Below are 27,367 nucleotides of genomic sequence, written 5' to 3'. Positions count from 1 at the left end.
CTTTGAGCACGTCTTGCCGGGTCGGCGGTGGGAGCGCGGCCCCTGTGCGGTCTGTGGGGAGGGAGGCGCCTCCCCGGCTGGGGCCCGGCCTCGGTGGGGCCCGTGTGGGGAGAGGGCGCCCGGCGGCCCCCACAGTGGAGCTGCGCTGAGGCCCGGCGTCGGGAAAACTGCGCCCCTGAAGCGCTGAACCGAGAGAGGGGTGGGCTGCCGGGAAGGTGAAGGGATTTGCGGCACCTCTGTGGTGCCGTGCGTGTTCGGACTTGTGTGGAGAAAAGCTGTTTTGCCTCACGGTAAACCTGCCTTTACCAGGCTGTGAAAGGGAGTAATGTACGTTTTCTGTGAGGCTCTTGAGCTTCTGGAACAAAAACGAAGGATCACTGTGAGCACTCCTGTTGATTCTTGGAACTACTATTATTATTATTAGTATTTTTGTTGAGTAGTCCAGATAGTCTCATCTGCAAGAAAATGCTTATAATTTCAATAAGTGGTGATGAAATTGATTCTGTTTTGCAGAACAAAAATCCCCGAGCCTCTCAAGCCATCTTTAAGAGAAGGCTGAAGGGGTGGTGAGGCATGACTGGAAAATCCAGTAAGGCTGGCTCCTGATTTGGCATTTGCTTTCATTGCTGTATTAACTTAAAACTCAGAGTGGAAGCTAATGTTTACTTAAGCTCAGTGACATTAAGCGCACTAATATCTTTTACTTTTTTGTGTCTTTGCAGGGGAAGAAGTTTAACTTTGGAAAGATTCTCTTCAGCAACACCACCATTTTCCTGAGATGTAAGTGGTTATCTGCTTTCTTTGCTGTTTGACTACTTCAATATTTGAGGTTCAAAACCCTGTGAAGTGCTTAACCGCACTGGTTGCGGGGACAGCTAATCTCCTTAGCACTGGATAAAAGTCATAGCTCCGCTATGGTGGAGTGTGTTAACAGCCTTGACGCTTCCCAGTTGTGATCTGCTCGGGCCCTCTGTGGAGAGGGCAAGATGAGCAATGGGAGCACCGCTTCGTTTCAGATAGCAGGTAATCAGGCATGGGATGTGCTGAGCCCTACTGTGAGGTGTGCTTTCCCTATTTAAGATATGCTAAATTCCTCCAGCTGGGAGATCTGATGCCGACTGGGACAAGAGCTGTTTGTGTTGCAGGGTGACTGATGCCAATGTGCAGGAGGCAGTGTTTTTCAGGCGCCGTTCCTTTTTAGCTGGGTGCTTCTGGGATTGGTAAGGGAATGTTGTTGCACACTGTAGCAGAGCTCTCCTGAGAGCTGTTTTCTCCTCCTGATCATAGTGTGTGCATGTGCTACAGAGCAAACACGTTGGCAGCCTTCCTGTTTGTTACTTCTGTTTATTGCTCTTTGCTGATGTGGCCAGGGCTATGGGTTATGGAGGTTATAGCTCAAAGGAGAGTTTCTGTAAAATGCTCTTTTATCTGTGAGCATTTAGATGGCAACGAGATGATGTAGGTGACTCGTGGAAGTAACTAGCTGATTTAGAAAGGTTTGAAATCTTTCCTATGCACTTTGAGCACTTCAAGGGGTTGTTTGCAACAGTTCTTACTGGGGGGGGAAGGGGAGCTGTTTGATCCCCAGCTGCTAATTGTGTAATTATACAGATACAGTGCTGGTGAATGCCTTTTTGTGCTTGTGTCAAATGAGGAAATAGAAGTCTCTTTAGAGACAGTAAGTGGAATCTGTGCCTTTGTCACTTCCCAAGACTTAGTTGCTGCAGTGGTTGTACTCTTTAACATGAGAAAATTAAGGTATGAGGATTAGCTGATGCTTCTTGATGGAATTGCATATTGCTGTGCTCTATTACATTTAGTAATTTAGCTTAGAATCATAGAATTGCTGAGGTTGGAAGGGACCTTTAAGATCATCAAGTCCAACCATTAACCTACCCTGACAAAACCACTTCTAAACCATGTCCCCAGGTACCACGTCTACCCCTTTTTTTAAACACCTCCGGAGATGGCAAATCCACCACCTCCCTGGGCCGCCTATTCCAATGTTTAGTAACCCTTGCAGTGAAACAAATTTTCCTAGTATCTAATCGAAACCTCGTCTGACATAACTTTATTGATTTTCAGGTTTAATTTCATATACCAGCCTTCTTGGGACAGTGTTTCAAAGGGAGTTTGCTAAAGTGCTTCCATTAATCCCACATGAACATGAAATAGGAGGCTAGTATTAGAGTGGTTATCAGTGAAGGTCCATCATGTCAGGGGTAAGGTTTTCCCACTCGTCAAGTGTAGCTCAAATGCTTAGTTTCATGGCTTGCAGCAAAACAATTACAAGTGTACATATGCAGGATCAAAGTACAGAAATCTGATGCTTGGGGAAAATGAGGGGGTGGTTTGAAAGGGCATTTAGAGCTTTGGTAGATGTTAGGCTTTCTTGCCTAAAATTTAATACAAATAGTGTACTCATATTAATATGGCATCTAAGATGTGGGTCCCCACAGTGAAGTGTGTGGTAAGTGTAATCATGAAGTGTACAGCTGCAATAACCAAGAGAAGGAAGGAAGGAACAAAGGCTTGGAGAATGAAATTTGTTTGTTACAAGACAGGTTTGTGGCAGATCTGGCAGTAAGAATTCCACCTCCTGATTCAACTACTGTTGAATACTGTGCTGTCAGCCTTTAAATTGGCATTAAGCCTTAGAATTCTTAGTGAAAGCACCTGTTTTACATGCCAGTGTGATTAAAAGATTTACATGAGTTTAGATAATGAATCGCTGAAAGAGGAAGGAACAAAGGCGAGAAACTTAATTTCAGTTTCTCAGCCTAGATGATACTTAAACTGCATCTGATACTAGGAAGCTTCAGCTTTACTTACGGTTTCTTTTCTGTCTGTGTGGAAACTGGTCTCTCGTCTTTTGTCTGCTGTCTGTTGCCTTTTCCATCTGCTCTGTGATGTTTGTGTGGACAGCATGACCCTTCTTGCCAAGCATGATTGCTCATGGGTTGTTCATGTTTTTGGTGAGCACCTGCATCTCCTCCTCCACCACCATTCTTTTTCTTTCCCCTTCTTGATTTTGTTTTTGGTTTTGTTGTGTGTGTGATGTATTGGTGTCTACTTCTGACTGGGAAGACTGCCAGTAGCGTTTAGTATTGTCAACAATGAATTTATTTTTAATCTACTACTTTTCTTAAATGCTGTTCTGGAAGGCATCTGTTTTCCTATCTAGGATCATGGTAGAAATCCTGCTCTCTGTAAATGATTACAAAGACTGGATTTGAGTTGAATGGTGCAGGTTTTGTTTGAAGGTTAAGGAACTTAGATTTCCATGTTGCTGAATTCAATAAATGCCATGGATGCCTTTTCTGTCTTTTAGAGTACTTCCTTTCAAAGTTTCTGTAATTTTGATGTTTGCAGATATTTGCGGATCATTCTAGTCATGGCCTGTTTTAGTTGATGTTACTGCTGAACATAGAGTTTCAATAGTCTTACTTATTTTTAAGAGGTAAAAAGGTGTTGAAAAGGTATTTTTGAGTCCCTCCTATTTTTTTGGTAGGTGTTCCTCATGTGATCCATTTTATCAGAAAAGCATTTGTCTTCTAAGAATTTGTCGTCTACCTGTGTCACTGTAGCGCTTGTGTTGTCTCTTAGTTTCTTTATTTTGCCCTCCGCAACGTCTAGGGCTACATGGAGAATGTATGCCTTGTTTTCATGCTTACCAGAAGGTGTCATAAGGAAACTCTTATTTTTCAGTGATTGTATTCCAATCTTTTTTTTTTTTTTTAAATAATCTTTGGTATTAGAGACTTGGTTGTTGAGGTTTTTAGCTCTACATATTCTTGCTTTAGTAGTCATGTCATTTAAAGTGAGATTAGTCAGTCAAGACTCCATGGCAGGGTCTTTTTTCTAATTGCATTTTTACCTGCAGGGGTCAACATGGAAACATTCATTAAAAGCTGTGTATGTGTAACAAATTTGTGGGTGTCTAGTTCGCGGGGAATGTTGCCTGTGAAGATGTGGGGACTTCTTAGCTGCTAGAAACATGCTGTCAACTCAAAAGAGTTTTGCCATCTGCTGACTGGCAAAACGCAAACATAATCATCTAAAAGGCTTTTCCAAGACTCTGAATAATCACTGCTCATTTTGTTTAGGGGTGAAGCTTACCTTCTTAATGTCAAATTCTCTTCAGCAGGCCCCAGTTGCAGAATGAGATTTGAAGCAAAAATCACACAATCTTTCCTGAGTGGGGGAAGGGGAAAGTCTTGTGTTTCACTTTTTATGCATGTTCTCTAATAAATCAAAGTGCAAAGTTGTCTTATTGCTGTTTTAGGTGGCATCACAGCTTTGACAGAGTGAGCTAATGTGTACATTTCTTGTTTATCTTTTGGGAGTGGGGGGCGTGGATGTTGACTTGCAAAATCTTACCTTTTTATTTATTTTGTTGGTGATGGTATTTGTCTATTTAAATTATCTGTGCAAATTGTCCTTAGAGAGAGCTAGAAACAGGTTAATACTATCTGCTGTGTGTCCCACTTACCTTGGAAAGGGAAATCCTTTTGTGTCACTGCTGTTTTCCTCGTTTGGTATTTGCAGTTGCTGAAATATCCCCAATTGTCTTGAGAACAAAACGTTTCCAAATGATCTTCATCTCTGTAATAGAATTGTCTAATGTATAATGGAATCGTTTTCTGCATGCTTCTTTATTTCACTGAAAAGTAATGGATTACTTGAGGAAAATGTTTTTCTATTGTTTTGCTTTCTGTTTCATGTTTAAAACAAATTTAATTATGATAGTTTGGCACAGAATGGGAGGAATTAAATTTAATTGTGGTAGCTTGACACAGAATGGGAGGAAGGCATGGTAGGTAGAGGGCAACTTACATGTTATTACCTGTTTGGGTTTTGTTTGTTTGTTTTTTTTCAGTTGAAGGAGATGAAAAAGCTTGTGATCCTTCCCAAAGTTACAATGTTACTTGGTACTTAAGATATTCTGACTGCTACAATGAAGTCTTCAACTTTGGGGTAAGAATTGTGTGGAAAAGCATGTGTTACGATTTTTAGGTGTAAGCAGATCTAGGGGCGATGATGTTGAAGATATCTCACTTGCATCCTCATTGCTCTTTGGGCCTAAAAGACACATTCCTCCATTGAAAGATAACAAATTTCTGGATCATTTAGAATGGAATGGGAAGGAATTGAGCCATAGCTTGCTGGAATTACTGACTTTTCTGGGTTTTGGGTAAGGTGGATGTGTTTCTCAGAATTCTTCTAAACCCAGAAGCTTAAATAAGTGCATCAATTCTAAACTGAAGTATGTGAGTTTATGGTAGATTAAAATATTATTTACAACAATGCTTAATGACAGCAAACAGAAAAAGTGAGTATTTTCATGTTTAGTCTAAATTCTGTTCTTTATGGATGCACATTGGAAGTATAGGCAATTTATATAAAATGTATAGGGTTTCTATCAAATGTAGTAGAACGCAGCTGTGGTTTATTCTGTGTAACACCTTTTCCATGTTTGCTTAAAATACTAATTATGACAGTTGTAACTACTAACCTAACACAGTACTGAGGTCTATAATTTTTAATATAATAATGTAGAGTTTGTGTAGACTGAAGTTTCTGCTGGCTGCTGCACCTCCACTGCAGGAATACTGACTTTTTTTTTTTAATTGGGTATTAATTGTTATTCAAAGGCTGTATTGGGATTTTTTGGCCCTTGTTTTTATAGTCCTGTGTGGTCTTGGTAGCCTTTATCCTATTCAATTCTGTTCAAGAGTGTTTGCAGAGGGAAGTTATGGTGCTCTCCAGGTCTTGCAGCTGCCTGCTGAGATAAACAGTTTGATATATTGGATGCTAACCTAAGTTCTATTCTATGTTTGACAGGATGAACAGGCAGAGTACTATTTTGGGGCTACGACTGAAGAGCATCCGGGTTGGTCAGGATACTATGCCATGACTTCTCTTCTCTTTGCAAATTGCTCTGAGCTCTTCAAGCCTCAGGTATGGGTAGAAACTGCAGTTTGCTCTGTTCTGTAATACAATATACAGGGAAGGTGGTAGTTCCTGTTAGATGTGTTAGCATCCTATGTAAGTATTACTGTAGTTTGGGGAGTACTTGTTTTTGTCTGTTTATAGCAAGCAAACTGGTATGATGATTTCTTCATTTTGTCATATTTCTGGCTTGCTATTCAACATCTGGCCCACCATGGGGGGTGGAGAAACCAACCCAAACCACTGTAAATTTCAGTCCTTCTTTTTGTTTGTGGTTCTCTGTTCTGAATTTGTTTCACTTACAGAAGGCTACTGCTAGTTGAGTAGAGTGTGAATCTCTAGCAGCAGAGCGAAGCTCCCACTAAATTTGGGTAAATAAAGGACTGGCATTTTTTGCTAAGTTAATGTTGATTTATCATAATAGAAATGAAGGAGTGTTGAGAAATGGGTTACTTAAGCACTGATAGCAGATTAAAAATGAAAAATAAGTAGTGCTAAAACATGTTTGAAACAAATCAAATGGCGGAGAGAAGACAATGCAAAACAGCTTAGAGAAGTAACGTGCAAACATAGGTTGTACACCAGCTGTATATCACCAGGCAAAGCTGTGCGAGCATACTAATGACAATATCAATATAACATGCTGTCTTTCTTCAGTGGCAATTCAAGGCAAATTGAGCAGTGTTGCATCTGTAGCCAGCCATTCCTGATTTAGACAAAGGGTTGTAGATAGGGAATACTGGGAATTGTCTCATAACTGTTGAACTTGGTGTTGTGTTTTTCTGTTGGTTTTGGGGTGTTTTTGTTTTAAGAAAAAAGACATGCCTAAAGGTGACTTGAAAAGGATTTTTAGTAATCTGTTTGCATGCCTCTAATTCCTTTGATATATGAAGATGGCTTGAAAGGTTTTTATGTTTTAAAAAATAATCTGTATGCTGCCTGCTTTTTGTGTTTAATAATATAAGAAGTGTCAGTTCTACTTTTGCTTGGTTTTATAGAAGAGATCTTGTGGATTTAGCCATGTAATGTGAATTTGGGCATCTTAACTGAATGTTCGGGTTGGTGAAGCTGGGGTTTTAAAAGTCTAAGTGACTTCTCTTCCAATTGCTTTGAAAAGACTACTGAAACTTTAAAAGCTATTCCTCTCAGATATCAATTTCTGAAGTTTCACAGAAATATCTCCTTTTTATTGTTTAGCGCTTTTTCTTGTGGTATAGTAGTTTCACTAGATTTCAGGTCACCGTAGTTCACGAGAGTTGGCAAAATCTGGATCTCTAATAGGCACCCACTCATCTAGGGACTTTTTTTGATGGACTTCAGGCAGAAATCTTCAAGTCCTGTTTCTGTCTGTGTAGACTTCATCTAGTAATGGAGATATCCAACAAATTCATGTTTGGAAAATAAAATTAACTTCTCTACTGTCATTTCTGTGGGTTCAGTTCTAAAAATAGACACCTGTTGTCTGAGGGGAAGAAAAGCAACTTTCAAATGACAATATTAATCTGTCAATGGACAGTTGTTTGATTTAGAAAAATGAAAGCTTTCTAATATAGCTGTTCAGAGAATCCTTCTGTATAATCAAGTTTACTGGAAGCTGTTCTGGTAAGGTCATGTTAATATAAAGTGCCTATAAATGCTGTAATTTCCTTATATCTTTCAGATTTTCTCTAAGGAATTTGTTCATCCAGAGCCGCTCTCACCTGAGAAACAAGAGGTAAAGGTTGTTTTTTTTGTTGGTTTTTTTTTTTTTCTCCTTCCAATGAGTGATTGTAGATTTGGAAGAGATGGTTTTGGTGTACTAATTTATCTATTTTTCTGTTTTTCTTTAAGGGCTTAAAAGATAAGAAGGAGCGTGGAGGAAATCACACAATGGTGGCAGATAAAACTGTATGTGTATTGGATTTAAACATGGCTTATCATCCAGCAGTCTTAAATTATTATTTTTTTAAATTTATATTTGTTTGTATAAGAAATTGCTGGTAGCATTTACAGGGATGGTGCAATTCTCTGTTTTTTTTTTTTTTTATTTGACACCTGGATTATTTTTTTTTTTTTTTTTAGCTTGAAACTATGTAGCATGGTCTGGAAAAAAAAGAAAACAGTGACAGGAACAGAGAAACTGCTTCTTCTATATGTGAAATATAGAACTCATACTGTTTAGACTGATGGTATAAATTAAATTTCTTTTTTCATAGTAATTTAAAGTAGTCAATGATATGATCTGTTTTAAGTGGTGACGGATACTTAGAGATTACATTTGGTTTCATCTTTAACTAGTCAGTATTTTAAAACATTGTACCTAACAACTTGAGTGATAACTTTTGATTTTCAAACATAAAATTCGTGGTTTCAACATAAAATTCTGTTTGCTTTTGGTCTTGTAGTCAGGAGGTTTCTTAAAAGAAATGCATGTTCTTAGTACTGAAATTCTCTTGGAGAAGCAGTTATAAAAAAAGTCTTTGTGGTGATTCTGCAGCGGTCATGTGAGCGACACACACATAGATAGTCTTACTTTTAGCCTTAAGGCGCTTGGTAAATATTGTAGTTTCTGAGATGGCTACAACTTCTTCAGTTGTGGAATTAACAATTTTGTATGCTGGAACTCAAAGAAATCTCCAGTTTGTTTTATGGTGCAAATATTTATCTGGGCAAGCTTCCTCTCTTAGTTCATTGGCAGGATTTGAGTCTTATAGGTGTGAGAACTGTTGCAGGGGCAGTAGTAGTTTCCACAGGAAATGACTACTATGGAAATTTTCTACTTCTCAGCTACCTCTTCTATCTTACACTATAAAAGTCAGCCTTCACCAGCGAGCTGAGTTATATGTAGCTGTGCTGTTGCCAAACAATTGATTTCAGGAGGAAAGAAGTATTTCTGTGATGGTCCTAATGTTTCTAGACTGAAAACAAGGAATAGGATGCTTTGCTGAATTCTTTGTAGCTTTTGTAGTACCCTTGAGATGACTCTTGCAGTAAACCAGTATTAAATTTGAAGATAAGCGCTCATCACGTCCAAGGTCTTTGAAGATTCTTCTGGATTCAAACAACTAAATTTTAAGTATTATGTCTAATAAATAGATTTAAAATATATCAAATATTGACAAGTAAGTTTTAGACCTGGGAAGAGATTAACTTTTTTTTACATGGAAGATATCACCCATGTGTGGTGAGGCTACTTCTGTCTTTTTCCTAGCTTCGTGATTATGCACTGTCTACATGTAGACATTTTATTTTCAGGCAATGAATGCTGTTATCAAAACATGGCGAGATGGGCCGTATATATTTATTGTGCAAGTTGGAATTACAGCTGCGAAGGACTCTACTACCAAAGCAAAAAGAATGGTGAAAACAACACTTTCTTCATATCAGAACAAGCCCTTTACAAGTAAGATAGCTGTTTATATAGTACACTAAAAATGTAGTGCCATTTTTGTGTATATCAGTCTGAGTATATTCTAAGGTACTTTTATAAAAATGAACCATACGGTATATATTAAGACACTGTATTTCACTTCACATAGATGTAAATATTACCTACTACCACTCTCTCTTATCATAAGAAAATAGGTGACTCTTAGTTTCTTGAAGATTCTAAGGCTGCTTTTCTGTCAGTTTAATGATGGAAGTATAGAATCCCTAGTAGTTCAATTTTGAGGCTTGGTGTTTCAAAAATGTCCAGACCAATGCAGTGGTTTATATTAATAAGCTCAAATAATGTGGAATACGAAGATCATAATTGTCTCCTTGAAATTATATTATATCTAACAGTGCATTGATAACCTCTCCAAACTTTAGAGAAGTTTGAAAATCCCCCTAAAAAGTTAACTTATGTGTTTCTGAACTTTCCTATTACACATGAATCTCCAGCACAAACTACTTTTAAGTACTCCCATGGGTTAACTTGGTAATGGAGCGTGTAATTTTTATTGCATGCTTTTAGCTGAGTGTGTTACGAGTCTTAAGTTTCTTTGATTAAAGTGCAAGTTAGATTTAAAAGCTATGTGAAGATTTGGAATTTCTTTATGCTTGAGTAAAAATCAGTTAAGTGTTTTCTCCTTTTGGTTCTTGTTCAATTTGGTTATTGGATTGTCTTTTGACAGTGACAGTAGAACTGAAGGGGCCATATGAGTATCTCTCGCTTGCAGACTATCCTCTGATGATTGTAAGTAAAACAGCTTTTGTTTGACCTATAAAGTTGTCAGTTCATTTGGATCTCAATTACATACGCTCCTTCCATACTTTAGGAAACACAAACCCAGTGTCTCAGAAAAAATGATTTAGCAGAGGGTATTTTTTGATTTGGGGTACCTTTTTTGTTTGCTTGTTCTAAATACTGGATAGGGAAAACAGACATAGATTTCAGACATTTGCATGTGCCACTAGAGTTGTCCTTCTCTGGATTGTTTGAGTTGATGCCTGTCAATTTGTAGTTCCAGAAGCTATCAGTACGGTTAGCTCTAAGCTGATCGGTTTTACTGATGCTGTTTTTCTCCTTAGTTTGTATCTTAGAAAATTTGCTATTCTATGCTTTTTTTTTTTTAACAGCTACCCTTTCATTTGTCGCTGCTTGCTTTGTTCATTTACAGCTTAATCTTCCTTCCTCTGCAAGCTGTTTTATACCCCATGAGGAGGTCCTTAATGCTGCCTAACAGCAAAAGTATAACTGAACTACAAAGAGCTAATTCCCTTTTTATTCAAAGGAGTTGTTGACTTGGTTGCTAGTTCCCTCTGTCCAGGAGGCTAAGAAAATAATGGAACTTAAATATTCATGTAGTGTAGACAGACTTTAGCTGGGGATCAATAACAAGTAAAGTCTCTAGCCTGATTGTATTGGCAAGAGTGGCCTGTAAATAGGAGAGCATGACAGAAGTAAAAAGCCTCCAGCAGCTCTGTTGACATGTAATTCACTAGTGTGAATATCCCCATGTTGGCAGGTCCAGAAAAAGTTCTCTGTCTAAATGTTTCTATAATGGAGCATCTGAACATGAACTAGCATGCCTAGGTCCTTACCATTTGAACTGCATGGATTAGTCAGACATGAAAATCTGTAAGGACCAGTAAGCTGCTCTCCTAAGGGGAGGTGTTTTCAGTTTGTGAAAGTTTTGATGGATTGTGCAGCTAAATTCAATGCTAGCTTGGCTTAAAAAAAAAAAAATCTACTTCCTGCAAGAGGAGACTGCTTTATTATTACTGTCCTATACTTTGACTAAGTACTTCCTGCTGCTCATTTAATGTCTTACTCTCCTTCTTAATCTTAGTGTCCTTTTTGAAAACTTAACTTGCTCTGTTATGGTGCTGTTATTTAGAAAACTCAGCACTGAGTAGATTTGTCAAGCTTATTGTTCACCATAGGAGACATGTACCCTGAAAAGTTCTTCTGAAGCAAGTAACACTGGACGGAAAAAAATAAAATCACAAAATGATAATATTTAAATGACTATCTGGGTTTCTTTTTCAATTCCAGATTTTTGGCTGACCTAAAGCTTGGTCAAAACTGAGTTTACTGGAAATTAACTTTTGAGAGAAGTTGTCATATTATTTGAACAGAGGGATTACAACCATCAGTTGCTTATCTCTGTTCTGTGGGATGGTGTGTAAAGGTGACTTGCAAGCTGATTTGCAGAGTACTGTAAACATTAAGTTATTAATAGAATAGTATGTGAGAAGGGGCAGAGTTTCTAGTATTTGATGATTGGCCTGAGCTCTTATCTGAGTCTCTGAAAGCTAGTAGCACTTGATATCTTCCTTAGAAAAATTGCCTGTGAATAAATTGGCAGTCTGCCATTAAAGAGAGAAATAGCTCAGAAATTCAATTACTCTGATTCCCATTGCTGGCAGTGAGAAATTAGACTGTCACTGTAAAATAATCCAGAGAAGACAAATGAAGCAGTGCTTGTTTCTAGTCACTTTTGTGTATAAAAACTTGAAAAGTCACTATACTTGTGGGGAAAAAGTAGAACTGTCTTACAGCTTTTGAAAGAAAACATGTAAATTATTTTTCTGTGTCTAAGGTTCCTATTTCTTTCTTCTTTTTGTGTAATAGTTTTTCATGGTGATGTGTATTGTGTATGTATTCTTTGGGGTTCTATGGCTTGCGTGGTCAGCCTGTTACTGGCGGGATCTCCTGAGGATCCAGTTCTGGATTGGTGCTGTTATCTTCCTGGGAATGCTCGAGAAAGCAGTTTTCTATGCAGAATTCCAGAATATCCGCTACACAGGGGAATCTGGTAGGTGGCAATTGCAGCTTGCAGTTTAATTGATGGGGCATAGCACTAATGGCTTATGCTAAATTGGGGTGACATGCATATTAAGTATATGATTAGTCTAGGATTGTTTCAAAACAAAGAACAGGGAACCAGAACTTCTGCATCTTTTTATATATTGCAAATGTAGTGATCTGTGCTCTTTAAAAGCTAAAATGCTATTGCTTTCTCTGACCCCCGAGTGTAGTGTCTTAGGGCTGTAAAATGCTAGATTCTGGAGAGTATTTGCTGTAGTGCTGGCTTGAAGCCAGCTAACACTTCAGAAGAGTAGCTTGTAATTAATTTCTGACAATTGGTATTGGCCTTGGAAGGAGACTTTGAAGATCCTTGTTCAACGCGACAGCATTGCAGATGACTTTTGGTATTCAGTCCATAGCCCGATAATCCTTCTTAAGTGATTCTCTCCACATAAAACTTTGAAACTCTGATTTTGAGTTCTTAGGATGCTTGCGTACAAATGAAACTCTACAAGTAAGACTTCATTATGACTTTGTTAATTGGCCACACCCATGGTACAGGTTTTGTTGGTTGACTTGTTTGGAAGATCATCCAGGCTGATCTTATGGATAAATGTTTTATGGATCACTTACTCTCCGCTTTCTATAGATGTAAAAATTTTCAGTACCTTTTTTTATGCTAAGTGATCTATCTTTTCTGAAAGTTTACTCCAGATGTAGGTAACAAAAGATTATACAATTTTATAGCCTACTTTCTGAAAATAACTATGTCTGCTCTCATACTACAATTGCATGCAGTAGTTAATGAAACAGAAATTATATTTTAATAATGTAGCTTTCTCCTTGTTGCTTTTGGTAGTTCAAGGAGCAGTAATACTGGCAGAACTGCTTTCTGCTGTGAAGCGCTCATTGGCTCGAACTCTGGTCATCATAGTCAGCTTGGGATATGGGATAGTCAAGTAAGTAATTCCGTTACAGGTTTGCTGTGTTCTATTAAAAGGCTTTTCACTGTTGGTGTTTAATAACTTAGGGCCATGTTCATCTCCTTGTACTTTGCTACTTAAAAGATAGGTGCTTTAGTTAAGTGCTGTAAAGGTCTAGACTTCTTCACTGGTCAACACAGACATACAGTTCCATATGATGATTACTCTTCTTCCCACCCCCTTCAGTGTACCACTGTTGGGTAGGTTCTTTAGTCACTGTTGGGATACTTCACTGGCTGGAACGGGAGCTTTACCTGCCTTCCTTCTGGGCAAGGAGGAGCTTCTAGAAATGGGGGAGGTCAAGAATTGCTGATAGGGGAGGGGATCGGCTTTTGCTCCTGAGATTGATGCTCATCTGTCTGTCCCCTGCTGTATTCAATGGCAAAACAACATGCTGTGTGGCAGTGGAAGCTTCTAGAAAGTGTGGGCGTGCTGGGGAAACAGGTGAAGAGGTGGGTTGAGACTTCATGAAATGGTCATAGAAAGCTAAACAGGTTAACTAGGAAGCAGGACTGTTACCAATCTCTTCCTTAGTCATATCATACCATAAGACAAAATGAATAGTAAGCTTCTAGCACCATAATAAAATTATTTCTGAATCTAGAAGCAGCTTGTCATGAGGGCTGCTTATTGACATGCTTCAGCCTTAAGTTAGATTCAAGTTGACATGACTTCAGTCTTGTTTTCCCCCAGTTAATGTAAACTTCACTTTGTTTTCCTACAGGCCTCGCCTTGGAGTTACTCTTCACAAAGTAGTTATGGCTGGAGCCCTTTATCTATTATTTTCTGGCATGGAAGGTGTTCTTAGAGTCACAGGGGTCAGTAATAACTACTTAAATTTTCCCATGTGCCACAGATGCTACTGTCTTTATTTACTTATATGCTAAGGTAGAATCCCAGGGCTATGATGAAAGAAGGGAACAGAGACAATGAAGTGGTTAAACTCTGAGACTGATTATTGGCAATTATTTTAAGTTTGTGTTCTCTATTTATCAGGATGCAATTCTGTGTATTTGGAAATAAGTCTAATAGTTTTCTGACTAATCAGGTTTTGGACACTATATTCTGCCTGGACCCTTGTGTCTAATACTTTGGATTAGTTAGGCATAATTGCAGGCATAAATGTACAGCCAGGATCACCTGGCCATGAGTCTGAAAAATAATAAAAAAACCCGACAAAATGAAAATCGCCACTTGATGTTTGGAGGCTGTAGCTGGGGAAGTACACGCAAGTGGTGGTTCTGCTACTTGCTTCATTAAGAAGTGCATCTCAGGATGTAGATTTCTGTTGGTCTCTTTTTGGTATTTTGGGTTAAGGTATTTAACATGTCATATATTTGGTACTTTTTCAGTTTTTCTATGACACTGTGGCTCTGATAGCAAACTTGGCCCTGTCCATGATTGATGCCTGTATTATTTTGTGGATATCCTTTCATAAACTGCAGAATGTTACAAGCTTATTCACAGCTTATTATTTCTGTCTCGTACTTAAAAGGAACAAAAGGTGATTTGCTTGTTTCATTTGAGACTTCGATAGTTTTTGAAGTACACACAAAGGTAACTTTTGCCCCTTTCAGTCAAACTCATGGTTGCCAGTGGAGCATTCAGTTCACCCACGGATGGTGTAAAAGGTTTAATTACTACATCTCTAACAAGCTGATTGCTAGTTTTCTGTAACGGAAGTGGCCAGAGCATGTTGTCACAGCAATCACCTCAGCAGAGGCTCCTTTTAACAGTACTAGATTAACTTAATCTGGAAAACTACTTCTCGCCTTGCTGGTGGAGAACTTAAAACTGACAATGTGGTATTGTCAGTTCCTCTTTGTGCATTGGACTAAACTTTTGGTTCAAACCCTCTGCTTCTGTAGTAAAACCCAGAAGCATTGCAGTGGAATATTTGTGGTTTCTCGTAAAATAGCCTGACCCTCCTCACTTCTTCTGTACCTTGTTTCCTTTTGTTCTTACTGGCTCTCTCTTTGTCTCCAGGCCCAGAATGATCTTGCCTCCTTGGCTTTTATTCCCCTGGCTTTCCTAGATACTGCCCTGTGCTGGTGGATATCCTTCACTATTTTACTTGGTGGTGTGTGTTTTCTTTCGAATTTGTTTTTTTGGGATTCTTTGGCTGGACTTTTTTTTTTTTAAATCAGCTTCAAGTATATGTTCTTTCAACTTCTAGTAAAGTTAATAGAACCTCCATAATCGAGTGTTTGTGTAAGCTTCTGCTACAGCCAGTGTAAGGAAAACTAGGTAACCAGTAGATATCTGTGTTAGAGCAGCTCCTGAATGTAGACTAGTTAAGTCTGTCTGTTATCAGTCTCTGTTGAAGTATGAAATCAGTTTGTTCTAGTGTAGCACTGTAATGGTACCATAGTAGTAGCCTTTGGAGAACATGCTCAGTTTATGTTTTGGGGAGAGGGTTTCTTGGCGACATCAAACCTAAAATTCTTTCTGTAAAATTTGAACTTATCTTGAAGTAGTTAGGTTACAAAATGGGGCGGTGTTAACTTTTTGGTGTCTTGCCGTATTACAACCAAACAACCATAATCTTGCGTGACTTTAGCAACTGCTTTCAAATGCTGAACTCAAAGCCACGTATAGCAAAATCCCTATAGAGGTGGTTTTTTTTTTTTTTAGCAAAAGGCAATCACAAAACTATTTAAAATGTGAATAGCTTGCTGCCCAGCCATGACAACCCCAATTCTCTCCTACCATGATGACTCTCCTAAGCACTTGTTTTGTCACTATGGAAATAAAATTGTAGGCAAAAGGGTGAAGACACGTGTATGCACTGTATAATTGGATTTTAACTCACTTCTAGTTCAGACTTGATTTTCTGTTTACCGAATGTACATCTGATACGTTTCTGGAGGAATAGGGTATAGTCCAAAATAGATGCTTGGATACCATCTTTGTGTGACGAGTTCTAGGTTTAGATGACTAAATAACATGAAAGGGATGCATCCTGCTCTTTGTCACCTTTGCTATGGGATGAACTTTTCTTCTACTGAGTCTGGTCTGCCTTTCTGGAGGGCAAAGTGTGTGGGTGGGAGAGCTGTTGATCATAAGGTCTGTGTTCTCCTAAGTCTGTGACCAGCTTGTCCCTTCAGAGGCTTTCCTTGACTTCCCATACATATTCATCAGCTTAACTCAAACAATGAAACTGCTAAAACTTCGAAGGAATGTTGTGAAACTCTCTTTGTATCGGCATTTCACAAACACACTCATCTTGGCGGTAGCAGGTAAGCAGAAAATTACATTAATCAAATAAGAGCACTTGCCATTTCCAGATACGGCTTGATTTTGATCACTGAAGCAGATTGAGTTTGGTGACCTGTCTGTAAATGCACTCAAAATATTTCTAACACTTGACCGATTTCTAATAGTGGGCCTATGCCAAGTTATGTTAATACGTCACAGTCAGTAGATTATTAGTCCTGATGTCAGTAAGATCAGTAGTTATATGCAGGTCTAACGGAGCAATTTTGTCCCTCTTAAAGCTGCTGGGGGCAAAAGATGATTATCCTATGCTGTTAACTTCACAGAGGTAGTTTTTGCCAAAATCACAGTACCGCTGTGTACTATGGGATTTTTAAGATATCTGAAGACCACATAGCTGAAGACCAGAGTGAATCTTAGTATTGTAACGTAATGCCTTCCATGTTCAGGAAAAATACAGATTCAGATTCAGAATGCTATACATACAATGGGCAAAAAACTTCTAAGCACAGTGCTTTTTCATTTAAACAAACAAAATTTAAATTAATTAAATTCCTTGCAGTGTCGTCTTCTTAGTTATCATAGAACACCTTAGTGGAGGGAAGTTACATCTTCTAAAACTGTGATAAGAGCATAGTTTGAGCACTGGAACTCTTATGGGTCAAGATCCGAATGCTAAGGCATTCGGTCAGATGAGATGGCTCATTTACTTCAAGGTAGGCTTTATTTGTCAGCTGATAATGAAACCATGGTTTGGAGACTAGATGGAAGAAATGTAAGAATAGTGAATAGGGATGAGGAGTTTGGCTAAATACTTCATACTTGATTTACGCCTTATGTGTCTGGAGAACCAAGAACAAAATATACACTACCATATAAGGTCAGTGCAATAAATCAATCTCTTGTTTTCCAAAATTAATAAATTGGATTCCAAGAATTCACTATTTAGGTCTTTGCCCTTTGTTTGGGGAACACAGTCATTTTAGGAGTGTATTTGGATTAGTGTATCTTGTAGTAATAATCAGCTTGTCTGTTTTAATCTTGCAGCATCTATTGTATTTATCATTTGGACCACCATGAAGTTCAGGCTGGTCGACTGTCAGTCGGTGAGTTTATATTGAATACTTTCTACAATTGCTGCCTCTTTAATAAGTTTACATTTGGCAGTGCAAGAGGTGAGAGTGGGCATTCTGGAACAGATTTTTCTGTGAATTATGTCTATCACATGCTGAAATTCTCAGTGTTGTGGGAAATGATCCTCTTTGTCAGATGTCTGTAGTTCATCCTTGGAAAGAGCTGAGGACATGGTGTCTCTTTCTTCGTAACTTTTTCTATTTGTGCGGCTGTTTTCCTTGACAGGACTGGCAGGAGCTATGGGTGGATGATGCCATCTGGCGTTTACTGTTTTCAATGATCCTTTTTGTCATCATGATTCTGTGGAGACCATCTGCTAACAACCAAAGGTTCAGCTACTTTTTCTAAAAATACTGGTTTTGGGGAATGCTTGTTTATCCAAAATAGTACTGGTGGGTGATTTTTAGTTGCTGTTTACTGATCCATAAGGATACTAAGCAGTGTGCATAGGGGCTTGAGGAAAAGTAAGTGTATGAAGTCATCCAGATAAAATTAAACCTGTTCCTGGTGGTGAATTTATTTAAAAAGAAATTATTTTAACTTTTGTGTAGTTTAGCACAGGTCTTGAAAACAATGAAATACACAGAATAAGGAAGTCGTGAATGTTGGGGTAATGAATGTCTTCGGTGGCAAGAGATATTAGTCTAAGATAGCTTTCATTCTTTTCCTTCTAAAGGTTTGCATTCTCACCACTGTCTGAAGAGGAGGAGGATGATGAGCAGAAAGAGCCAATGTTAAAGGAAAGCTTTGGTAAGAGGAAAACTTTTTTCCCCCACCTAATTTCAGCATTGAAGAGACGCTTATTTGGAGTGAGGTCTCTTGTTCTCTGACAACAAGTTCATGACTGCTGTAAAAGTGGAGTCAATGCCTCTCTGTTGCCATTGATTTATGCAGTTGTAGAGAAAACATTGGCTTTATGCTTAGTTTTGCATTGCCTGTTTAATTCTGGGGTTTTCAGATGACACTGAAGACACTGCTACTGTTGTGGTTGCTTTACTGTGTTCACTGGACTTTTTTTTTTTTATTAAATATGTCAAGTCACAGGTTTGGATCCAGTCATGATGATGGATATCTGAGGATCTCTCGGATATTGTTGCTAGGCAGTGGTTTAGTTTGCAGTTCTCTTAAAATCCAGTTTGAGGATTTTCACTTACTTATTCTCTGAACTCTGCAATCTTCTTCATTTTCCATGTTAGGGCCTTGTATGGGAATGTGCAGTTGTAAACATAGGGATGAATATCTTTACATATTCATGAAATTACATATGAATGAGAATACTGCTCTGTAACACTAGGTTGCATCTTTCTCTCCAGTCACTCCCCTCCTATGGTAAAACCCTCTCTCTTCCTTGCCTCCCATCTCCCTACTATGTCTATTGTCCTTGTAACACTATTGTTTGTAAGTTGTGCAAAATGTAGGGTGACATACCCACTGCTGCTGTCTGTATACAAATCAGTTCTGCTGGGATGTATCAGTGCTGTTTCACTTGTTTAAGAGCCGAGGAGTGTGTAATCCCTTAGGTGCATTTGCCAAATCAGCTATACCTGGCTGTATGCCAGGCTGGGAGATGCATGCTGCTTCTCAGCTGCCAACTCAACCAAGTGGCTGGTCAGCAGTCGGTAGGTAAAATAAATTTTTGGAGTTGCATGTATCTCAGTGGTTGAGATTGGAAGGGACCTTTGGTAGTCATCCTGTCCAAACACCCTGCTCGAGCAGGGTCATCTAGAACAAGTTGCCCAGGACCATGTCTGTATGGGTTTTGAGTGCAAGGATGGAGATTCCACAGCCTCCCTGGGTAACTGTGTCTTTGAGTTCTTCACTACTTATGTCTGGCTTAAAAAAAAAAGGACTAGAAATTGATATTTCCTAGGTAAAACTGCAAAATTCAGGAAAAACTAGGTATTCCACCTGTCAAAAAAAAAAAAAACAAAACAACCAAAACAGGCCTTTCAAAGGGAAAGCATCATCTTAATGAGTAACTGGTCTGTCTTACTCTGTCTCTTTGGATTTGATGAAATATTCTGAATGAACCCTCAACACTTTCACTTACAGTCTATGAACAATTGCAGTTCAGTTATCCCAATCTTTTTTCCTTATTTTGTCTTCAGAGGGAATGAAAATGAGAAGTACAAAGCAAGAACCAAATGGAAATGTAAAAGCAAACAAAGCTGTGAGTATGTCCTCCCTACCTTGGAGGATATAGATCAATCTGTCTTGTTTGGTTGCCCTCCAGTAGTAGCTCACAAATAAGCGAAGTGTTCAGCCTGTAAATGTGAGTGTCCTGCTTTGCTTCAGAGTGGGAGCAAGTCAAAGTATTGTATGCTTACAGTACTTCTGAAAAGAAAGTAAATACAGATTTTTCATCTAATTTCTTGTCAGTGCAAGGGAAGCTTTAGCATTCAGTCTGTTCTTTAGGAATGTTTGCACAATTGAGTATATATGAGTACTATATTCTGATAATGAATAATACATTATTTTAAGAAGTTTGTCAGGCTGAGAGGGAGGCTGAGCTGTATTTTAAATTAATTGCCCTTCTAACTTTGAGATTGGTGATTCATTGCTTGCGTGGGGTGATGTGCATATTATGTAGCTGCTGTAGTTTGGTTGGAACACTTTTAATATAAGCAGAGGTGGTTTCACATTCGGCTAGGACGTAGAAAGTATGTCTCAATCTCTTCATGGAGTTCATGCATAAATTTAAAAGAACCTGTAGGGATTCATGATAATAGCAGTAATATTTTTGTCATTAACATTGTTTTTCTCAAAAGTTGGTTGCAACTGTGTGCTATTTATCTGAGGATAACATGAAAATCAAACTTTTCTGTTTTGGGGATGAGGATGATCCGAAAGGGTCAGTTCTCCAACTTCAAAACAAGCATATTTGTGTTGTGAATTAGAGAGTGTTGATCAGATAGAAATGAGAAATCTGACAATACAGTTTAACTTACCTTTGCAAAACCTAGATTTGTGCTTTTTATAATAATTTTTCATCTATAACATTATCTAAAGATATGTTCTTTTTGTGGGAGACTAAACTAGATTAGGTAAATAACCAAAGCGTCCTGAGGGCCCGCTTTTCCTGGTCACTATTAGATTATTACAGAGTTGACACTAACTTATACATGGGTTTTTGGTGTTTTTTTTTTCTTGAAATGTGTTTTCAGAAATCAAGTTGAAGGTGTGTGTGTTTTAGTTTTTTTTTTCTTTTTCTTTTTTTAATTGACACTATATATACATTGGTTTGTGTCAAGTAGGCTGAGAAGAAAAAGGCTTACGTGTGACGGCATTTTGGGAAAACTGACTTTTGTTTTCCATTTAACTTCTGTACCTGTAGCAGGAGGATGACCTGAAGTGGGTAGAGGAGAATGTTCCTTCATCAGTGACAGATGTGTGAGTATTTTTATAGTCACAATAAGAGCAGGTTTCTTGGACACAGGAACACAATTGTATTAGAATGCCTTATAACTTGTATGCTGCACTTCCATAAGCAGATACTGAGTTCAGGATGGAATTGGTCTCTGACTTCTGAGCGTGCCTCCATTTGGCTTTATGCAGTCTGTCAGACTTACAGTTTATGCCACTTGAACACATGCTGACTTAAGGAACACCGTCTCGGACTGTGAAACCATAGACTGATTTGTTTGCATTTCACTGAAGTTAAAATTAAATAAATAAATCCAGAAAACAAAGAACAAACAGCCTTTTTTTCTGTTTAGTGTTCTGAAGTTCTTTGAGTATCTTGCTGAATGTAAACCACTGAATAATGTCATTTAGTTCTCAAATTTATTTGGAATGTCTGTTGAGTCATTTTTATACTTCTGGCAACATAGTCAGCTATGTAGGCAGTCCATATCTATCCTTTTACATCCTAAAAAATGTCAGTGTCTAAATTTTTCATAGCAAAACAGAAGTTCACAGATTAATTATGTTCAGAAATCTGAACAGGTAATTTTGGCAGAGGCTCTGGATTTAAGTATACTCTGCTTGAAGTTAGTTAAAGACAAGAAATCAAGTGCAGCTTCAAGAGGACGAAAAAGTGCATTTTCTCAATTGAATTTGTTTTTCTCAGTTCTAGTACTTATTTTCTGAAGAATAGTAGGTTTCCTTAAGAAAACGAGGACTAGACTGGTGTAAGCTAGGAAAGGGCACTTTAAATTAGTCTGCTGCAGAGTTTTCTCTTCTTGAAAGTATGATCAGGGTTGTGAAGAGATGAGATCCCAATAGATGGGAGGTCTATGGTAGCTGAAAAGGCTATGGTACCAGTGTAACTTGTTTGCTTTCTGGGATGTGTTTTTACAATATGGTCCCATATTGTAAATGTCTTCAGTGTAGTTCAGCAGTGTTCTTGTATGGATGGTGCAGCTTATTTCATGGCAACTTGGAGATTGTTCAGCTGGTAATAAGAAGCTTAGGAAAAAAGCATTTTAAAACTGTGAACGTCATCGAGGATACTCCTTGGTCTCTTCCTCTTTTGTGTGCCTTCTTAATTTCTGTCTGTTAAATTGAAATATCTGTCTTCATTATTGCTCTCCTGTGCCCTGAAAAGCTTAAGGTGCAACATAAGGCTGAAAATGGTTGTCAATAATATGCTCTCAGTAGGTGCTCTAATACTCTTAAGTGTTTTTATTTTTTTTTTCCCCCATTGCAGTGCTCTTCCAGCTCTTCTGGATTCAGATGAGGTCAGTAAACAAATCTTCAGTTCAAATTAGTCTTCTGACATGCCAAAGGAGTCATGAGTCAGCTGTTAAGGACTTGGGTTATTAGAACTGAACTGTCTGATCTTGCCAGTGTAGCAGTAAAATACTACAAGTGGGGGAAGGGTAGCAGGGACAACCATGATACAAATTCTTAGAATACAAACATATATTCTAAATGTGTATTCTAAAAAGTGGTATATTTGCTGTGTGAGTTGGACTCCTGACTTAAAATGCATACAAGTGTGCATTTGTTGTGAACATGCAAAGCATACCACCTTATTTCTGAATAATGTAAACCTGCTGGGGGAAATGACAATGTTGGGTGTTTTATTTTCCAGGAAAGAATGATTACACACTTCGAAAGATCCAAAATGGAATGAAGGAGTAGCTTTTTGCTATTGGAAGTGGAGACGCCTCTCTTAAAGTTGCTTGGTGGAGCAAGTGCATCCTGCTGACTTGTTTCTTGATCTCAGCCTTGGAAGTTTGATGCTTTATTGTCATGAGGGCGTCTTGCTGTGGAAGAAGTTCACAAGGACATTACAAACCTTTTGGAAATTTGGATTTACAAAGTTGCTGCAAGTTTGGATTTTTAAGCAATTGAAATGTGTACTATTCCAGCACCTTCTGTAACTTTTCAAATATTTAATCTGTGAAACTAAAATTCCTAATGTCTGCTTGAGGAGTTTATATTTCAATGTTACAATTGACACTTAGAGGTGAACTGCCTGTACCTTTTTGGGGGGAGGGTGGGGACAGATAGAAATAAGCACTGAAGAAGCAACAGGCCCTTTTTCTGGTAGATAATGGCTTACTGCTGTTGTATGTTGTGTGTCCAACATAAATGAGAGGTTTTTAGAGAGAAGGTCCTGTTAATGAAGAAAATTAAGATGCCAGAAAGGAAATATTTGGAAAAGTTACAGTGATATGAGTTTTTAACAAAATCAAGTGCAATTTTATTCATAACACTGTGTAAGAAAGATTTTCTATTTTAAATGCCATTGACCTATAGGTAACAGCTGCACAGAGCTAACACTTGCTGTTGTGGCACATCTCATTGCCGGCAATGTGGTGGATGCCTGGAAAAATGATTTGCCCCTACCTTCCATGACTTGCATGATTCAATTAAAAAAAACCCCACAAACAAAACACAAAAAAACCAAATAAACACCCCAAACTACAAAACAAACATCACCAAATGTACTCCTGCAGTGCTCCACAAGTGCTTGACTACTCATGTCAAGCAGATACCAACTAGAGGTTTCAGCAGGACTCGTCTCCTTGAATACGTAACATCTCCCACTGAGAAGTCGGCACTTTTCTAGGAGAAGATGGCATTGCTTTCTAGCGGGTGCAAGCACTGCTTACCTTACTTGAAAGAGGCTTTAATTGGAGTCCACAGTGCTGGGATAGTTCTGTTCCCAGTGTCCGTTTAGAATTGCCTCCCATGTAAGTGATTTGATGATGGGCTTTCCTGTCCTAGTTGGTCCCTGTGGCCAAGAGGTACTCTTGAGATCACTGTGTTTCAGTTAAAGTTGCAGATTTCTATTCTATATAATTGCTTTTTGTTTCTCCTTTGAAAAAGAGTTTTTGGACAGTGTCCTGTTTTTATTCTATTCTATGCTTGGCTGTAGAGGCTTCACTTGCAATAACTTACACATGGAAACCCTTTGTGGACTGTATGACAAAAGCTATAATTTGGGTTCATAACCTTTACAACTGATAATTACCAGGCAAGCAGCAGCACAGCTGGACTTCTAGAGAGCTGATGTGGCTGCTGCTGGAATGGCATAGGAAGTCGGCTTTTCTGGTTCTTCACTCATAGCTATGTCAGCAGAAGTGAACATGTGCCTGTACTTCATTCATTCCACTGTAAGGTCTGGTAGCTTAGCTCTAGTTCATCTTTATCAGCAATTTACGCTGAAACATGGCACTTTACAGTACAGTAGCTGAGGCACACGTGCATAGTATCTTCTGCTAGCTGTGCTGTGGGGCAGCAAATCCTCTATGGATGAGCAGAGATAAAAAGCTGTGGCTGTAACACCTCAGTCTGCTTCTGCGAGAGTTGCTGGAGCTCTTTTGCCATCCCCTTTAGACCACAGGTAAAATCTTTAATTAGAAAACACTTCTCATTTGCTGTGCTTAATTGATACAGATGAAAAAAAGTTACCTCCATGTCCTTTTGGGGAGAGGAATTTTTGTGAAATAAAGCTACACAAAACTTGCTATTTAATTTTTTTTTTTTTGTTTTGGGTTTTTTTTCAGTCCTATTGTTTTGGGTTGTTTAGGTTTTTTTTGAGACAAATAGGGAAAAATGTTCTCTACTGGAAGCACAAAAGAAATTTGTATGTACTATTTAATAAAAGCTAGGCAAAGAGTAGAAAGGTTTATATTGTGTCCTTCCACTTTCTTCCTACCTGTTCTCTCACGTGAGAAAGTGTTAACATCTTCACAAAGCTCCCTCACTTTATTTTAACTCTTTATTCCATGGTATTTTATAATGCAGCTGTTCCCAATAGCTCTATTTATCTTGTTAAGCTTGACAATAGAGCGGAAGTCTGTCTTTTGAAAAGCTAATATAGATAGGGCAAACTGTAAATTTCTGAACAAAAGTGAAATATCTAAACTGTTTCTCTAATTGCATTTATAGTTTAGTACTTTAAAGACTAAAATATATCGAGTAGCAGTGTGGCGCTTTCAGCCTACAACTACAGTGGTCTCTGCCTTCTACCCTTCCATCCCTGTAGGAACTCCTATCAGTATTTGAAGTTGGCCTGTATTCCACAGGGGGTTTGTTGCTCCCTCAGTTAGCTGTTTACTTGTTCTTTCTGCTTGTTAGGCAGAGTTCCTGTATCCTGGGAAGGCAGCATCTGCTGCCTAGCATCCCGCAGGTGTGTGCTGTGACTTCCTTGTTTGCAGTCTAACGGAGAACTTGTATCAGAGCCCAGTTCCCACTGTATCATGTGGGTTATGGCACATGCACAACTACTGCTGCAATTGTGATTGCGAAAGAGGTGGCTAAAAGCAGTAGATGAGATGTGGGTGAGGAGTGAAGGGGTTGTGTGAAAGGGAGTTGCAGCAACATGGCCTCTCCCCTGACAGCAAGTTCAGTCAGATGTGTTGGTTCTACTAAGGAGATCTTTGCCTCTCCTGATTCCTGGGTTTGCTCCTGAAGAGTTAGGGGCTCCATGACTTGTCAGGGAAGCTTTGCAAGCTAGCCTGCTAGAATGCATGAAACCAGAAACCCTGCAAGCATGCTACCTTTAATTATGTAGACAGGGAAGAAAATTCAAATTTATATCCATTCTTTCAACATGGGTATTGTAATTTTAAAACAAACCGTACCAACTCCTCTGAAGACTTGGTGAGCAGGAGAGGAGAAAATATGTCTATTCTTAGGTCTGAGATCTGCGTAAGTTTTTAGTGACTTGAACGGTGCGTAGAAGCTGAATTTTGTTTCAGAAATTTGGCTGCTGACTTCAAATATCTTCAACAAGGTGTTCCTAATTGAGATGATCTTCTACTTGCAGAAAAAATAAATTTCTGACAGGAATTCAAATATAGAGAGAGTTTTTTAGAGTTCCTATGCCTGATTAATTCTGTGTGTATTTGTTCATTTGTGAGAAGTAGCTGTGGTGCTACTGATGCGATTTTAGCATGTGCATGCCATGCAGAAAACAAAGTAATAGTGAAGAAGATGACGTTGACCAGTTTTTCATTGGGGTGACAAAATGTTCCTGCTAGGCGCTCTGAAGGAGGGACTGAGTAGTAAGAGATCACATGGCATGGTAAAGAAATGCAACAGGCTTGATAGGCACAGAGTGAGTCAGTATCATAAGACCCAGGGTAGGGAAGGGTGTGTTTGTGTCACTACTCTGCAGATGTAGGGATGTGCAAGTTTGTGGGCTTTTTTTCATCCTGTTCACTTTATATGGCATTTTATCTTGTATGCTAGAGGAAAAGTATGCTACTTCTTAAAACCTGAAGAGGCCAATTTACACTCTGGTAAAAATGGATTACAGCCATTTGCATGTGAAGTCATGATTATCCAGCGTTACTGAAGCTTACGTTTCTTTTCACTAAACTGGTGCTACGTCCCTCTTCCTTTTGTTGGAGTCCTAGGTCAATGAGATCAAATACATGCCTGAGCCACAACTCCCTTGGCAAGTCGCAGTTCTGGGATCTGTGAAGGGGATGTGACTTGGTGTGGTTTCACGCTTTAGCAAGGTTTCTTTCCTGAGTAGGAAAGAAGTTGGATGCAAGAGCACCACACTTGTTCTCCTGTTCCTGTGCTTCCATCTCCCAGCACAGTGCGTCCTTAATCTCTGTTTTCTAAAACAGTGGTCTCTGTTGGTGGAGATGCTCAGAGAATTTAGCACCATGTGCTGCTTTAATTTGGTTTAGTTAGTTTAGCTTTTAAGTCAGCAGTGGTGAATGTTGCCCCCCTCCCACAGCCAAAGTAAATGCAACCATGGCCTGTTCTGGAAGGGATAAGGTAACAAGTACAGATTTCCTCCTGGAGACTGAACTTCACTGGCCAAGTTCATAGGACAAGTTCATTAAAGGAAAATTTAGGACCTCCAAAAACAGACATTTACTTGCAAGAGATGTTTTGCTGTTCTTATCTGGTTTCCTTAGGTTTCGCAGACCAATTTTTGTCTGTGTATATTGGGTGACTTTCTTACCCGCTACCTTTTACGTTGGCCAATGGCACCCTGACGCCTCTGACACTAACGTTGTCGCGGGAAGACAAAAGGAGTGTTTTGCAGTCTCTCCCCGTTTCGGGCCATACGGAGATGCGCGAGGATTACCTCAGGGCGAGGGGAGTCCCCTCAGGGACAGGGCGCGCGGCCCACGGTGCCGGCCCTGCCGACCCGCCTCCCCCCTTAGTCTGCTCCATGTGGGCGCGGGGGGAATACCGCCTCTGACACTAACGTTGTCGCGGGAAGACAAAAGGAGTGTTTTGCAGTCTCTCCCCGTTTCGGGCCATACGGAGATGCGCGAGGATTACCTCAGGGCGAGGGGAGTCCCCTCAGGGACAGGGCGCGCGGCCCACGGTGCCGGCCCTGCCGACCCGCCTCCCCCCTTAGTCTGCTCCATGTGGGCGCGGGGGGAATACTTCATTTACTGGCGGAGGGAGTCCGCCGGGGTTCGGCTGCACCCTCTGCCCG

At 39.2% G+C, this 27,367-nt stretch overlaps 2 protein-coding genes across 2 annotated transcripts in view; both read left to right on the top strand.

Annotated features, from left to right (window-relative positions):
• Positions 1–325: 325 nt before the first annotated feature.
• Positions 326–22,881, top strand: TMEM87A (transmembrane protein 87A). The gene is made up of 20 exons (XM_009887981.1): positions 326–379; positions 723–780; positions 4,880–4,977; positions 5,845–5,961; positions 7,613–7,666; positions 7,783–7,839; positions 9,187–9,334; positions 10,050–10,111; positions 11,993–12,176; positions 13,029–13,128; positions 13,877–13,970; positions 15,139–15,207; positions 16,283–16,391; positions 17,416–17,474; positions 17,728–17,831; positions 18,179–18,252; positions 19,611–19,672; positions 20,837–20,892; positions 22,151–22,181; positions 22,538–22,881. Exons 1-20 carry the CDS (start codon positions 326–328, stop codon positions 22,577–22,579), a joined length of 1,632 nt encoding a protein of 543 aa, XP_009886283.1. The 3' UTR covers positions 22,580–22,881.
• A 4,311-nt stretch (positions 22,882–27,192) lies between these two features.
• Positions 27,193–27,367, top strand: part of VPS39 (vacuolar protein sorting 39 homolog (S. cerevisiae)) — a 29,331-nt gene continuing 29,156 nt past the window's right edge. The window contains exon 1 of the mRNA XM_009887980.1: positions 27,193–27,253. Within this exon, the coding sequence (XP_009886282.1) occupies positions 27,193–27,253 (61 nt within the window). The remainder of the gene's footprint in view (positions 27,254–27,367) is intronic.

This window comes from Charadrius vociferus, unplaced genomic scaffold (assembly GCF_000708025.1).
Source record: "Charadrius vociferus isolate BGI_N301 unplaced genomic scaffold, ASM70802v2 scaffold337, whole genome shotgun sequence".
NCBI classification, from domain to species: Eukaryota; Metazoa; Chordata; class Aves; order Charadriiformes; family Charadriidae; genus Charadrius; species Charadrius vociferus.
This window is presented reverse-complemented; position numbering and strand designations above follow the sequence as displayed.